The 16637-nt window shown below is 42.6% G+C and overlaps 2 protein-coding genes across 3 annotated transcripts; one reads left to right on the top strand and one right to left on the bottom strand.

Moving 5' to 3' along the window:
- Positions 1-729: 729 nt before the first annotated feature.
- On the bottom strand, positions 730-9262 carry LOC136941255 (adhesion G protein-coupled receptor E1-like). The gene is made up of 24 exons (XM_067233707.1): positions 9232-9262; positions 8863-8886; positions 8628-8660; positions 7877-8251; positions 7438-7569; positions 6716-6862; positions 6377-6499; positions 6058-6201; positions 5556-5702; positions 5255-5401; positions 4932-4969; positions 4495-4575; positions 4279-4308; positions 3954-4119; positions 3756-3869; positions 3456-3631; positions 3122-3319; positions 2440-2643; positions 2029-2264; positions 1787-1853; positions 1612-1703; positions 1357-1516; positions 1080-1145; positions 730-824 (listed from the first exon to the last, which is right to left on the bottom strand). Exons 1-24 carry the CDS (start codon positions 9260-9262, stop codon positions 756-758), a joined length of 3000 nt encoding a protein of 999 aa, XP_067089808.1. The 3' UTR covers positions 730-755.
- Positions 9263-11117: 1855 nt separating this feature from the next.
- gtf2f1 (general transcription factor IIF, polypeptide 1) lies at positions 11118-16554 on the top strand. 2 transcript variants are annotated; one of them, XM_067233328.1, is made up of 14 exons: positions 11118-11208; positions 11616-11665; positions 11987-12033; positions 12692-12764; positions 13173-13366; positions 13489-13659; positions 13760-13968; positions 14199-14355; positions 14460-14518; positions 14604-14735; positions 14903-14976; positions 15070-15211; positions 15343-15481; positions 15886-16554. In XM_067233328.1, exons 2-14 carry the CDS (start codon positions 11654-11656, stop codon positions 16088-16090), a joined length of 1614 nt encoding a protein of 537 aa, XP_067089429.1. In that variant the 5' UTR covers positions 11118-11208; positions 11616-11653; the 3' UTR covers positions 16091-16554. The 2 variants fall into 2 exon arrangements, with proteins under 2 accessions (XP_067089429.1, XP_067089430.1); XM_067233329.1 differs by having other exon boundaries at positions 11119-11227.
- The last annotated feature ends 83 nt before the right edge of the window (positions 16555-16637 follow it).

The raw sequence follows: 16637 nt of genomic DNA, 5'->3' as shown, positions 1-16637 counted from the left end.
ATATGTGGGCATGGATATCCATTGCATTCTAATCAGTACTGGGCCAAAGCACTTGCATTTTCCTATTGGCTCCACAATTCTGTTATAAAAAAATAATGTTACTTAGTAACAGTGGATAAGACAAGAAGTTAAAGATAAGGATAGCAAATCTAGATTTCTTTAACAATCAACCTTTGCTTCAGGTCATCTATCCTATGCAAATGTTATGTTAATAAAATAATCAATACATTGAGGAAGCCAAGTATTAGATATATTAACTGGTTGAAAATATGTTGCAACCTGTAAAATATTTCTGCCTGAGACTTGTAATTGTCAATAAAGAAGATAATGCCATGCTAATACACTTCCTAGTGGTTACAGTGGCCAGTTATAGGCCGAGTTGAAGAGGATAAATAGATCTGGGAAATTCCCCATCATTGATTATGATACATTTATTAATTTAGCAGACATGCATTGGTGATATTGCTGCATGTGGAGGTGTGACTTTCCCCTGGTCCACATACCTGACAATGTCATGATTGTCATCCACATAAGATGTCTTTTGCACAAAAAAAAAACATAATTATGGTACAAAACTTTCAGACAGACCATACATCTACAAAATATTCTACTGCAGTGTGACACAATTTATGTATTTGCTGTTAAAATATAAACACATTTCAGTTAAGCAAATACATGCACGTACATAGATTACACTAAAGCAAGGGTAAATATATCAAACATGCAAGTCTCTCTTGATCTCATCTTCTATGGCTTTAGTCCTTTGCTGTGTCTTTCTTTTCCCCTGTCTTGTCCAAGTCTTCGGAGGTTGAGGGTGTTTCTTTCTGCATTGACACACATATAAATTAGTTTAATGTAGTCAGGTTTTTGTTTGTCATAGTTGGGAGGGGTTACCTGAACTTTATAATATTCACTCTAGCCCTGAGAATCATGTCAGTCCCATGGATAGCCAGCAGCTTCTAGCTACTAAGATGCAGTGTTGTATTAATGTTATTACTTGTTGATGGTTGTACATCTGGAAATCTACCAAGCAATGACAGCATGGTGGTGCGCTGTAGTAGGAAGCATTAGGATCTTACCACAGAACCACGGATGCTGGCTGAGCCGGATGAGCATGTGATGAACCTGTAGTACTGCTCTCGGACCTGCAGGGTACACCACAGAACCATCTTCATCTCCACACATATCCTACTCGCAGGCTTAAAGGGGCCCAACTCTAATGACGGAGCTTTCCTCCCTCCCTCCGATCTGATATTAAATGTATCTGCTGTGTAGACATGGGTATTCTAGTTATTTTTGAGGATAAACGTCCCCGGACCCCAGTTAATGGTTAGAAATGGGTGCGAAGAGAAGTACCTCTTTGTTGAAAAGACAGTGGACGATGTAGAGGAAGGTGCCCTGCTGCGAGTTAAGGAGGATGAAGAGGTACTGGGAGAATGTGCTGGTCTGGTAGAAGCCCAGGATCCAGGTACAGCCCAATATGATAAACTGGGCCAAAATCTTGAAGACTATCAGTCTGGTAGAGAGAGAGCGAGGGAGAGCACACTGTACATCAACAGAAAATACTGTTTTATACGTTTGGTCTTTGAGACAGACAGAGACTACACGCACCTGGTGTCTTTGGACTGGGAGACATCGCTCCTCATGCTGACCAAAGTGGGTCGTAAACTCCAGAGTGTAACACAAAACAAGATCCAGTTCATCTGAAAGCAAAAAGTAAAGTGTGTGAGTGTGTGTGTGTGTGTATGTAAGTGTGTATGCATCTTGATGGTGTTGAAACACTCACAGCAAGGACAGCAATCACTGGTCCAGTCAAAGCCCATGAAAAATACTTCTGATTTGACAGCCAGCACCTGTTTGTCCACAAATGGTTTGTCCACGTTAAACAACAAATGCCTCTACTGTTAACCAGAAGACAGACGGGACAACTTCACACATATGAGAGTGTCTATTGTACTTCAAATGTCTTTGTTACACCAGATGCTCACAGTAAAACTAGATGCATGTTTTTTCATAATTACGACTAACTTTGTAGGAGTGCCATATCCACCAGAATTGACCCATGCAGACACGCCGACTATCACTGTTGGAACGCCATAGCCAATAAGGTAGAGGTATGGCCTGGGAAGGCCGTCCCTTTGGATGACCTGTACCCTGGAGAGCATCCTGACCAGCAGGTAGAGCTGTAGGGCCTCCAGCAGCATCCACACAAAGCTGGCCACCACCAGGAAGTGCAGAAGCCCGGCCATGGCCTTGCAGATCAGCTAGGGACAAAGTACAGTCAACTTAGAGCTCTCTTATTGACTCAAAAGCAGACTCATGATGCACACACACGCACACAGCTCAACTATTTTTTGATTCACACTTCTACGGACAAGTAACTCTTCGATGCATATTTAATTAGTTAATTAGTTTCTTGTCCAAAAGACAATGCCAGACCTTGGAATCAACATAGGCCTTGTCCAACAGCAGCAGCAGATGGGTCAGGAAGAGACAGATACAGAGGTGAAGGCGGGCTGTGTTGTTGATCTTGGGGTTCCAGCTGCACAGTAGGAAGGTCAGGATGGCCAGAGCAAGAAAGACCAGGCCAATACACACACAGACTTTGTTCACCCACTCTATAAACGGATCTTCCACGGCCACCTAAATAGATGCACAGATACATTTGGTTGAAGCAGAATACACATGTGCACTCAGTTAAAGCTTTTGGTCTACTAAACACACACACACACACCTATTGAGAATGTTGTTTCACCTAACCCTTAACCTTAATCATAAGATTCACCTAAAAATTGAACCTGAACCCTAAACCTAACCCAGGCTCCTAACCCTAAAACTATCAGTAACTCCTAAGTAACTCCTAACTCCCAACCCTTGATGTAAATCTAACCGTAACACTCATTTTAACCATAACCCCTCTAAAAATAACACTTGAACTTGTGAAGAGCACAATTTTTTTTTCCTTGTTTTACTATATTCTCTCTCTCTCTCTCTCTCTCTCTCTCTCTCTCTCTCTCTCTCTCTCTCTCTCTCTCTCTCTCTCTCTCTCTCTCTCTCTCTCTCTCTCTCTCTCTCTCTCTCTCTCTCTCTCTCTCTCTCTCTCTTACACACTTACACGTACCTTCCCAGTTTGCAGGATGAGGGCAAAGGTGGAGAGATGAGAGCAGCTACACACTGTGTAGTTCTCATCAGAGAATGCGACCCAGCAGCCCTCCACTGACCAGAACATTTTCACCTCCTCTCCTCCAGCAATTCCCTCTTTCTCTACACTCTTCTTCTCCCAGTATACACAGGTCACCAAGTCTGACTCAGACAACCTCTGAGACAAAAATATATAGACAAGTTGTGACATAGGGTGGAGGGAGGATATGCATGTACAGTGGATTGGGGCGATTGGTGGATGGATGGAGGGATGGAGTGATGGAGTGATGGATGAATGGAGATAGAGACAGCACCCTCTTGTGTTGGATGGTGAAGTTGACAGGCTGGGAAAGCTGTGTTTTATTCGTTTTTGGCAGGGTGGCAGTGATGACATCAGAGTACATCTCTGTCTGGTTCTCAGTCTCAAAGAAGCTGTGACTCAGGAGACTCTCCATCCTGTTGATGGTCATGAAGACTGCTGCCGCTGACCCTGCCAAATTAATCACACACACACACCATAGAATGAATGTAGATGTGAATATACTTCCCACTCTATACCATGCCATGATAATCACTTAATCATACAGTACTGTGCATGCTCCTCTTTATTTTACCGTTGTTGTTTTGGGCTACAGCCTGCAGGTTGATCATCATGGTGTTTCCCTTGGCTGAGAGAGTTGTGTTATCCCCTCCTTCAGTTTCAGGCCCAACAGCTTGAAGACTGATATCTGACACCCCACATGCAAGGACAATATGATCAGTGTCCCACCCTTATGAGTATCTATAGGTTTGGTGTGTAACCCAAGTCCTACCTATTTCGTTTGTCGTTAGTGTTATGTTGGTCTGGTTCTGGGTTGGATCCACCAAGGCAGACACCAGACGCGCTGAGATCCCTAGGATCAAACTGCCAGTGTTTGCTTTTACAGATGCACTCGCTGTCCGACTTTTCTTGGAGTCATCCTTAACTCCAGACACCTCCTAAGAGAATGAATAGATGGATGAATAGATGGATGAATGGATTGATGGATAATACAGAGAAACAAACAAACGAGTACATGAGCTAATCCTTGATGCCGTTTCAGTAATACAATGAAATGACGATGAGATGGTAGAAAGGTAGACAATGGTAGACAATACCAGGGTAGCAGAGAAGCCGTTAGTCACTGTCTGCAGAGAGAAAAACAATGAGAAAGGAATATGTGAAAATGGAACAAGAATGTATTGCACCTAGATACCAATTAGCATAGTGAGTATGCCATCACTGATGCTGTGTCTGCTGTCAAAGTGCTTGACTGCCCTCAGGTCATCACCTATTTACAAGTACATTTACAGTAGAACACTCCAAAGACTGACCCCGGCTTGTAGGATGGTGTCAGAGTTGTTTTGCAGCTCTTGGTCCATATTATTGAGGAAGTAGGTCTCCTTAGTCTGGCCCTGTGGCATAGATACAGATTGTTGTTTTTGTTTTTTTTGTTTTTTTATCACTCTTCCATTCTAATTAGTGACAAGCCTTTTTTTTCTGTCACAAAACTGGATAGGTAGACTTTTTCCCCTTTACACAGCTTAGACCTATCCATTCAAATCCAATGAGTGATTACTCAAAACAGGCGACAGAGGGTTGCAATGGGATTTTAATGTATTTATTTGAACATCCTCGCCACAGTGTACATTCCAGGAAACACTACTGTAGCTAACCAAATCCAAGTATGGGATTAGTGTTAAATGCATTAGTAAACCATACTAAACATGATTTAAAAACAAGACAAGTTCAAACGTAAAAAAAGACTCACCTCTGGCGGATTCAGACGGTCCAGAATTTCCTGAACACCTGTTGGATGTGAATGGAACATTTGGAGGGAAATGTGAGGGCAGGAATTCTCTTTACAGATGTGTCAAGGACTCACAGTCCAAGAGTACGACACATTGTTAAAAACATATCACTAACACAGTACAATTGGCCTTCATCTGAACCACAAAGCCAGCAATGCTAGCAAAGCACAAAACTCAAATGAAAACATGTATCCTCTTGGCATTCACTGAGACTCATTTAATGTATGACTGTGTATGTGGTTAGTTAGAGGTGGCAAGGATTATGTTAACATCAACCACTCACTCTGACACACTGAAATGTGCATCTCCCACATGAGTCCGGTGGAGGGGAAGTAACCATCCTGACAGGAACAATAGAAGGTTCCGGGAACATTATCACACACAGAAGCTTGACCACATAGGCCCGGGGTCTCACCACACTCATCTATGTCTACAGAAGAAGAACACAAACACACACACATACACGCCAGTCAATATGGAACATGCCGAATAGTAAATATATCAAATATAGGATTTAATGTATTGCTGACACAAAAAAATAAAATAAACACACATTAAGACACACACAGTAATAGTTTACAAACCTAGGCATGGGTTCAAGATGCTAGATATAAAGTCTGGGTTGGTCTCACGGAAACCAAAGTTGCAGGTACAGGTGTATGCCCCAATAGAGTTGGTGCAGTTGGCATCAGGACCACAGATGGTGGTGTTTGTCACACACTCATCAAGGTCTGTAAGAGTAAAATACAAGGCACCGATCATATAAAATGATGTCTTGTAATCAGTTATCTAAAAATGACAGTCACCAACGGTATTCATTCATGTAACTTCAGCACCTAGATTCTGCTCAATCGTCCATTTTCTCTACAGCAATCAGTACACATAAGGTACACTTACCAATGGGAATGTAGGTTTGCTGATACGTTGGACATATTGAGTAATGATATAGGCAGCCATTCAATATGTCCTAGGTACCAAGATTATTGACTAGTTTATTAAAGTTGCCATCTGTTGTATATACCAAGCATTTATGGAAGAATAAACTAAATAAGGAAACTGGTTAGCTAGCATTAAAGAGACATGTACCTTGGCAGATGTTGGTCTGGCTTGGTTCTGCTTCTAGGTTGGTAGGTATGTATCCCTGTAGACAGGCACAGCTATAGGCTCCAGGTGTGTTGGTACAGATGGAGTCTGGGCCACAGATGGTTGAGTTGAAACACTCATCAACATCTGTGGAGAAGAACATTTAGCTCCCAACTGCACTGTTCTTTGATAGAATGAAGAGAACGTTTGAATTGTTGGACATGGAATCAGCAGCACACGGTTGGTTGACAGTGATTAGCAATGAAGTACAAGTTTAAACTTAACATTGAACATTGTCTGACTGTAAGAACGATGTAGACACCTAGACATTCCGTGATGTTTTCGTTGATGCTGTAGCCATCATTGCAGGAACAGATGTAACTCCCGATGTTGTTTGTACACATTCCATTCGTGCTACAGATGCCAGTGGAACACTCATCTAAATCTGTATGAGAAAAAAAGAGGTGGGCAGTGTTTACTGTACAGTAGGAATATTTGTTCTGGTTTAAGACAATTCAGGTTTGTTTGCATGTGTGTAAGGGACAGAGTGAGTGAGTGAGTGTTAGTCAGTCAGTTAGTCAGTCAGTCAGTCAGAGTAATTCTCATTCAAGGTTACTTCAATCTGGATTCTCAGGGAGATACTGTACATTCTAAACTGTACCTTGGCAGGCGTTGGAGTTGCTTGGCTCTAACAAGGGGTTGCTAGGTGTGTATCCCTGCAGACAAACACAGCTATATTTTCCAGGTGTGTTGGTGCAGTTGGAATAAGAGCCACATGCTGAAGTGGTATCCACACATTCATCTATGTCTGTAGGAAAAGGTTAGGATTAAATCATGCCTCTTACTTTCCAGATGACATTTACAGCTGCACTGTTAAAATGGCAGAAGAATCAATTCAAGTTGCTAGTAAAGTGCTAAAAACACCTTAATTGTATCATAGTTATTAGAAATACAGCAAACTCTTGATTCTCAAATCAAAGCATGATACTGTATGTTTCTGTCATGTCTCACGTGTTTTTACTCAGTACTGGTTGCCACCTCTATATCTGTCTGCTTGGGACAGTCTAGTAGGCGTTCTACCACCACAGCGAGACATTACAATGATACGAGTTAAGAGTGAATACAGGTCATCAACAGCTAAAACAATTGCTACATCTAACTGCAATTTCGTTTATTCATCATTAGGACAAGCCCTCAGTTATTTTAAACTGTACTATGACAAAACTGATATTATGACTGTCTTCTTTGTGCTTATAGGTCATCATGAATACTCCTTGTCTCTGGACATCTTGAAACACATTTTGCCCCATTTCCCAGTCATGAATTTGAATTAGGTCTGATCTCCAAATATATGATTGAGGGGTAATTCACAGTTCAGTTTACCTTGGCAGCCATATGACTCATTTGTAGGTTTGTAGGTTGGGGGAATTTTGTAGCCCGAAACACAAACACAACCTCCCTCAGCTGTGCACTGGGCTAAAGGACCGCAGGAGTCTTCAGTGCAGTTACTGTGAACTGGACAGAGAGAGCAGGTTACACCTTTACACATGACACCTTTAAACTCCTTTTTTTATACTTTGGAGATACACGCCACATTTCAAATGTAATTATAACGAACAACTAAAAATCCACATTCTAAAATGTCTCTGTCTCAAAGCTTAGTATATTACTTTGTGTCAGCCTCGAGGCAAATATACAATGAATCATCCTGACCCCTTGTTGTTATACTATTCAATTTTAAATTCAAATAGATTGTATTCATTCTTATACTCCTATTACAATTTATGCTTTACATCAAATGTAATTGTATTATAATACTTACAGATCACAAAAGCCATGGAACGGTGGCTGTGCTGAGTGGGCTTAAACACATAGAATCCTCCTGGACAGAGCACCATTTCAATCTGGTTTGCAACATAACAACAGTACCCGGAATTTGGGTAACGAGATGAACATGCACTACCCACTGTTGATGATTCAGACTGAGATGTGGGAGGGACGAAGTTCAGATACAGGGGATAATTTGTGCCTCCCAGATTATTTGCAACACATTTTCTGATAATTTGGTCTCCTCCAATCCCAACGAAGCGCCACCATTTATTTTGTAGAACAGCATCATCTTCGGTGTTAACAGGGATCTCGGTGTAGGCTAAGTTACGGTGTGGTTCAGATATATTAAGGTAGCCGTCACAGCTGCCTGGGTACAATGACCAGATTCAATAGATTAATATAAATTCATATGAAATATTGCTTTGTAAAAAGTACTACATGAAGACAAATGCTATGCCAAGACTATAAAAGGCTGACACTGGCCATCATGAGCTTTTCCTCTTCTCTTAACAATTCCCTAGAAATATTTCTTTCTTTTTTTTGTGCCAGAACTTTGGTAAAATGTAGTAATTTTTCATTGTCTTACAACTGAACACCACCTACACAACAACTGTTTAAACACAACAGATTTAAACAAAGTTGTTGACTACTTTCAGCAACTACAGAAATGTATTGAAGAAACATTTAGATTTTCATTTCAAACAAGATAAAGGTAAATCTACACTTATTTAATCAAATCTTACCACTGGGAAAAACATCAAGGGCAGACAGATACCCTAAAGTAAAAGAAAGGTTCAGGTGACAAAATACTCGGCAGGCATAAAACTCAATAAAATGTATACGGTATGGGGGTCTGCGAAAGAGAATACAATACAAATGTTCTTACAACTGCACACCACCTACACACCAACTGTTTAATCACAACAGATTTAAACTAAGTCGTTGGCTGCTTTCAGCAAGTACAAAAATGTATCTTACCAGGGGCAGGGATAAACAGAAACCCTAAAGAGAAAGATACACTTTGTTATGGACACAGTCATTTCCTCGCTGTAAGGTTCAGTTTAAACATATAGCATTTGTTAGATGTTTTGGGACATCAAAATGATTCGACTATCAAGAACAGTCTGTCATGAGTAGTAGACCTATAGACCAATAAAGGTGTAATATGTTTACCAGTCAAATACTATTTGCTAGAAACTTTGGTTGGATTAAGGCCTGGAACTACAAGTGGTTCTTATATTTTAGAGGGGTCTATAGTAGGAACAATAACAAAAACAGTCAATTAAAGCATTGTTGAAAATTAACCCCAAAGAATTTAAAGAATAGTAACTTCTGGAATTCACTCACCCAGGAATAGAGATAGAACACAGTATGTCATCTTAACAGATCCCTCTTGAAACCATGAATACACAAACACTCAATTCACCTGAGCCATACATCACAGGATTTGCACAGTATCCAAAACTCTGTTTTTAGAAGGTTTGAGACATATGCAAACCATCTGACTCAGGTTGAGAACAAACAAGATAACACAACAAATCAACACATTTAGAGATGAGAGGGAAAGGAAGCTCTACAAGTGCATATTTTTAGATGTGTCTGAAGGAGTCACAGGGATCACTTTGTTTTTTAAGGGAGCTTATTTTGTAGTATCAGATAACTGGTGATGTAGATGAGGCCCTTGATATCAGGAAGAAACTAGGAGCTACAATACAACTAAGGACCAAAGAGTTGCTACTGAATTAAGCCACAGCAACACCTTAGAGCTTCACAGAAAAAACACAAATACTCATATTTGCCTGAATGAGTCATGGATAAAATGCTCCATGCTTCATTCAAAGCAAACCATCCATATAACCAGCTGTCAGTGTAGGCCACATTTCAACAGAAATTGCCTCTTTGGTCTCCTTGTGGAATTCAAGGGAGGATACAATCTTAAATATACCAGAATGTCACAAATGGTCACCAAAAGACAGCTTCTCTCTTTTTAAACATCATCAAGTGAGATTTTCAATACACAGCCATGATGTTCTGCTCATAATCCCTCTATACTCTTGGACACATTAGAGACACATAGGTGACAGGGTATAGTCACACACCTTATGCAAGTGACCCCATAACATCATGCACGTGTTATGCTGTGTGCCATAGAAATGCATTGACTTAACTTGTGTAATGCAAATTTCATAAGAATTTTCAGCATTGCCTCATTGAGCTGCAAGCAACCATGACCCATATGTGTCTGTCGGTGTTGTCCCTGTGAAAAGGTCCCACCATTACAGTATAAGATACCTATATCAAACATGTGAGAATAAATGTATAATAGCAAATAACTAGTAGATTACCTGGGATATATACATATATATATTACCTGGGGAATATGTAAGATGATTGTGTTGCAGCAACTACAAGGACACAGGTGTAAGAAATAGCCACTGATAAATGTGTTAAGGATATTACTGGTGAGTTTCATGAAGAATGTCATCAATTCAACAGGTTGTCATTTGTTTTTTGATGGATTTACATTACATTTGAAAGGAAAACACAAATTTGGTTCCACGAAAGCTACAGCTACAGCGCACAGGGTTAGAGTTAGCCCTAGTTAGATGTTGAAATGTCAAACAACATATGCAAACTGTACAATATTTCGACAAGACCAACTCAAAGACCAAACTAAAGGTTCCAGACATTACAACCTAGTTTAAAATAAACACTGCATTAAACAGATCATGGGGTTTCTATTACTCTTGTGTAGAATATCTAAGATGGTAGAAGTGACAAGAAAAAGACTGGAGAAAGAAAAAAGAGCCTTGCTCAGATTTACAGCCATTTGTCTTGTAAAGCTGACATGCTCTGATGAACTGTAACTTCCATGTAAATAGCTTGCTCTGAAAACATGGAAAATAAAGGCATGGACAGCAGCATCGGTTTAACAGAATTGGGGCCTGGCAGGAATGAGTGCGCATTGTTTTCTTTTTCTTCTTTCTTCTTATTTTCCTCTCCCATTTAGTTGTCATGTTGGGTAAAGAACGTCTGAATTGTGAATTAAAGGAACTTTTGTACAAATCTTTGTGTTAATTATTATCTAATTTTGCCACTTGGTGTGTTACAAATAGCTAAAAATGGAACGAGGAATTCATTGCTTTTGGTTTGGTTTTCTAGAACGGGCGGCAAAGCTTAGGACCAATATGCAAGCACCATGTTTCCAGTCGACGACATTAGATTAGACGAACCGATCAGCAGAAGCGGATGAAGTGCATACAGACAGCCATATGATTAAACTAGAAAATAATTTGTCTAACGTCAACATAGGGATTTACATTTTTAAGTATATTTAGCTAAGGTGAGTCAATATTACAGGACAGCATATCATATTAGAAGGCGATGCACATTTAATGAATGGTTCAGAAACAAGCGTTATTAGCGAGTTAGCTTAGCAATTGACATCAAAGGCTTAGAATCAGCCTGCAGTGCAGCTCAGCCCATTTTAAGAAAGTATATTTAGACTAGCTATTTGTATGAATTGGCTTGTAGCACTTTGCTCTCTACCTTACCATCATAGCACTTACGCATTTTGCATGATCCACATATTATATTTTGAACTCAATCTCTACAGTAGTGGTTCTTTGCTGCATTTCAGTTCACCGTGTACTAGATTAGTTGTGAAACTATCCGTCTACTTCTTTTCTAACCTGAATGTTGTTATTGTTGTAAATGTCTTGCTTTTTAAGGCTACCGGTGACGCCACCATCTCTGTCCACAAACCATCATGACTTCACTAGTGAGTGTGTTTCGTGAAAAAGTCGTTTCCTTTTTCTTTGTTGGAGATAATGTTAAGGGGTGGCTATTTTCTTATGAAGCATCTTGCTAACAACTCAAACAGCTGTATCAACGTTGTGGTAAGCCCCTATAACTTGCTCCCCTCCAATAATTTGAGGCTAAGGCTCAAGAGCCATTTTCATGGTCTTGGACTCTATTGATTTCCTTTGGGGTCTTAATATAGCCTAGTTTATCAAGTTTGTTTTTTTGTAAGGCCAAAGCCTAATATTACTGGAATTTTCCCCCACGAAGCTGATCACAAATCTCTGACTGTGTTCAACAGGGAAGCAGCAGTTCCTCCTCCACAGAGTATGTCGTCAGAGTCCCCAAGTGAGTACCATCCCACTTAGGAATGCAAGCAGCTTGTGGTGACCACGGAGAGCTACGGCGGAAGAGTGCATGGAAATAGGGTCTGACAGCTTGGTCGGCAGTTCTATGCACCGGGGTGCAGGTTTTTGTTCACTAAAAAGGATTGAACAGAAAAGGCCAAAACTGAATTAACAAAGGTTTTTGCTCTTGGAGAGCATTGGCTACTTCTTCCACAACTCATCGCCTTAATTGTACTGGAACTGTGAATAATTTACAGAGTGGAGTTTAGTTGAAACAGAAAACAGAATTGTCGGAGTCTGGCTCTCACCTTCGCCTTGCCTCCCTTTTTTGAGGGAGCTGGCCTCTTTTCTCACTTTTCCAGTTACCTTGTGAGTTTTTTCATCTGTGTCCCTTTCACTCCGATCTTGTGGGGAAAGGCATGTAGACGCGGGCCCTCTTAAGCGCCTGTGCCGCTGTCCATGGTGCTGCTTGGGCCATGGCACCCCCTTCCCACTCGGGTTGCCACAAACTGCCCTTTGTTGCTTTAATAGTTAATCAACTCATTTACTTTTACCATGATCAGGTTCCCCCACCAAAGTATTTTCTTGTGCATCATTTTGAGTCCGTTTCTGCCAGTGTGTGTTTATTTGTGTGTTTTTTTTTTTTCACCTATTGTCAGAAACACCAGTAAGAAGTACAGCATCATGGCCTTCAACTCTGGGGATAAAGTAAACTGTTCCACCTGGACCCAGGTACTGGCAGTACGACCACCACATCACCTCCTTGCTAATGTCACTGATGTCATCTCATCCCTCATCAGCAATGCTTCCTCCCGATGTGCCCATTCTGCCGTTCAAACTCGGTTCTCTGACTTACAAATGCGACGATCACCTCCCATAACCAAAAAACGAGCTCAACTCCTGATGTCCCTGCAGAACATCTCCATGCACATAGATGGCAACGTTCATTTATACTTAATTTGTTGTTGTTTAATACATTTCATTAATTTGGTTCTCCTGGTTTGGTTATTTGGTTATCCTGCTTACAACAAGAATATAAACACCAGGCACGGGTAAGATGGCAAAGCCATGCCCCTCTCTCCTCCCAAGTGTCCATATCTCCCTCCCTCACTGTTCCCCACACATTTCATCCTCCGTCAGGCCCGCATGGAGAGGGACATGAGTAACAGGAGGATGTACGGGGAGGAGGAGACTCCGGAAGGTGCGGCGGGCAGCGAGTTTGGCAAGAAGCAGCGGGAGGAGGCGCGAAGGAAGAAGTTTGGGATCATCACACGGGAGTTCAAGGTGGAGGATCAGCCCTGGATCCTCAAGGTCAATGGCAAAGCAGGGAAGCGGTGGGTACACTGGCTGCTACACTCTGTCACAAAAACAAACCGGTGGCTACAAATGCACCAGTGCACTCCCGGTCTAAGGGATCTGTGTATGTGGGGTTAATTTGTCTCCTACTCTCTCTCAGGTTCAAAGGTCAGAAGAAGGGCGGAGTGACAGAGAACGCCTCCTACTACATTTTCACACAGTGTCCTGATGGGGCTTTCGAGGCCTTCCCAGTCCATGGCTGGTACAACTTTGTCCCCCAGGCGAAGCACCGCACGCTTACCGCTGAGGAGGCAGAGGAGGAGTGGGGCAGGTATGAGGTTGAACCATCCCACACACACACACACACACACACACGGGACAGACACACAAAACATAGACAGGCTTGTCATCTCATCCGGGCGAATCTTTAGGAGGAACAAGGTGGTGAACCACTTCAGCATCATGGTGCAGAGGCGCCTTCGGGAACCGGAGCGAGGGGACGACGACGACGACGAGGGGGAGAAGGGAGGCAAGAAGAAGAAGAAGAAGAAGGGAGGAAAAGGAGGGGACCTGCGCATCACCGACCTGGAGGACGACCTGGAGCTGAGCAGTGACGAGAGCGACGATAGCATGGGAGATGGTGAGATGAGGGGAGAAGCGTTGTGTTTGGGGAAATACAGACTCTGGGAACGTGGAAGAGAGTATGATATAGTAGGAAAATCAAGTTTTAAAAACTAGATTGCGGGATTGGATCTCACTGGATTAAGTATTCAAATGTGTGCTTCTTTCTATTTTATTTCCAACCTACCATAACTCCCTTGTTTCTCATCCCACTCTCTTTCACTCCCCCCCCCTCCCTTGGTCGGGCAGATGTGGAGGCTAAGAAGGCCAAAAAAGAAAAGGCTGCGAAGGCCAAAGGAAAAAAGAAGAAGAAGAAGAGGAAAGGAAGCGACAACGAGGCCATAGAGGACAGTGACGATGGGGACTACGAAGGTCTCGAGGTGGACTACATGTCTGACGAGAGCAGGTGAGCGCACACACACCACACACGCAGCTTTTTTCAGCACTTGCGGATTTCACGTGTCTCACCCCCCCCCCCCCCCCCCCCACACACACACGTTTTGCCCACAGCTCAGAAGAGGAGGTAGAGAAGACCAACAAACACAACAGCAAAGAGGATGTCCCTAAAGGTAAGCATCTTCGTTAATGTGTCTGTGTGGGAATGCACTTCATTTTAAGTGGTGAATGCTCCAAACCTGCCATAAACATCCACAGGAATCGATGAGGCATCTGAAAGTGAAGAGGAGAGTGAGGAAGAAAAACAAAATGAGGAAGAAGGGAAAGAGGAAGAGGAGGAAGAGGATGGAAAAAAGACACCAGTCCAGGTGGAGAAAAAGAAGAAAAAAGGTAAGCATTTTTTTAATAACCTTTTTATAAAAATCGAACAAGCAGCGTTCGTTGGTTTGCGCCAGTCTCTTGCTTCACATATGCAGCATATTGGGCTCATGTTGAGAGATCTGACTCCTGATAAGCAGTTGCACAGGGGCTAACGTGTGTGTGTGTGTGTGTTTCAGACAGCAGTGGGGAGTCAGAGAGCTCAGACGACAGCGACATTGAAGGAGAATCGGCATCTGCACTCTTTATGGCGGTGTGTGTGTGTGTGTGTTGTTTGTGAGTGTGTGTTTACCCTTTTCCTCCACTGCCTCTCTCTTGTCCTCATGCCCTCTTCTTTGTCTTACAGAAGAAGCGCACCCCGCCTAAGAGGGGAGGTGGTCGTGGCTCCGGGGGTAGCTCCAGGACTGGCAGTCGCCCCGGGACACCATCTATAGACTCCGCCTCCACATCCAACACTCTCCGGGCTGCAGCCAGCAAATTAGAGCAAGGTACACGCACACCTTTTCATGTCCACACAGGGTGAAATGGGGAACAGGATTACCGCACAAGGTGGCTTGCCTTCTCTCAATCTTTCCTTTTTATTCCTCCTTTGTTGTCGTCGTCGTCCCCGTCCCCCCAGGAAAGAGACAGCCAGCAGGTCCAAGCTCAGACACACCTGCTGCCAAGAGGCTGAAGATGGAGCCCAACACCCAGAGCCCTGCCCCCTCAGGGAAGAGCACCCCTCAGCCCCCCTCTGGCAAATCCACTCCCAGCACCAGGTAACCACACACACACCATCAAGCCCTCCTTTCCCCCCCCCCCCATCACAGGCATCACTCTCCCCAGTCTCCTTTAAACACATAAGCTATGAGCGATCAAAACACACACTGCACACAATTCTCCCCCCTGTATTGTGATTGTACTGTCTTCATGTAGTAGACTCTGGCATCCAAAGCGGCATACGGGGGATTTGATACAGCGAACTCTACATCTGCTGTCAAATGTTCTTGCCAGAGTTTTACCCACCCCCTTGTGTGCTCCCTCTCTTGTTCTGTCAAACATTGACCAACAACTTATTTTCATCCAATCAGATGGGAATGTTGACTTGACTTCTATGAGGCCCGCGCACTTTTTTCAGAGCCATGTTTTTCATGAAACGACATTGTGACTCTTCTCTCTTCAGCGACGTGCAGCTGACAGAGGAGGCCGTGCGCCGCTACCTGATCCGGAAGCCCATGACGACCAAAGACCTGCTGAAGAAGTTCCAGACCAAGCGCACAGGCCTGAGCAGCGAGCAGACGGTCAACGTGCTGGCCCAGATCCTCAAGCGGCTCAACCCAGAGAGGAAGAACGTCAACGACAAGATGCACTTCTACCTCACCGAGTGAACCGAAGGATGGAGAGGGGGACACAGGACAATTGTTCATCTGCTTGCCCTTTCCGAGGAAGTGGAAGAAGGATGAGATATTCCTGTTTTGTTTTTTTCTAAGCTAGGGAGCAAGTTCTAACTAAAATAAATAAATAAAATCTTCCTTCTCCTAACTGATGTTCAAACGACATTGCTTTAAGCATTCTGGGTTTGAAACAAAAAGTGGGGTGTTGGAGAGGAAGGTAGAAACTGGGAGAACAGGTGCTATTGGAGATTCTGTGGGGTCTAGTCAAGCAGTTAACAAGGCGATTTGCAAAATATGAAAATACTTTTCCATGAACTGAACTGGTAACTCCACAATTCATACAGATCCATGTAATCTTTATGAAACAAATTCTTTGGAACTGACTTTGTAAAGGATATGCTATTGTTTTTGTAGTTGTTTTTGATTGTTAGAATTTTGTAATAAAAGATACACTGTTACTGTGTCTGATGTCTTGGTAATCTCCCTCTGTAGTCTGACAACCTTTGCAAGAAACTGCAAGAAAGGTAGCTACGTTAGCTAG

Source organism: Osmerus mordax, chromosome 3, assembly GCF_038355195.1.
Source record: "Osmerus mordax isolate fOsmMor3 chromosome 3, fOsmMor3.pri, whole genome shotgun sequence".
Classification (NCBI taxonomy): Eukaryota; Metazoa; Chordata; class Actinopteri; order Osmeriformes; family Osmeridae; genus Osmerus; species Osmerus mordax.
This window is presented reverse-complemented; position numbering and strand designations above follow the sequence as displayed.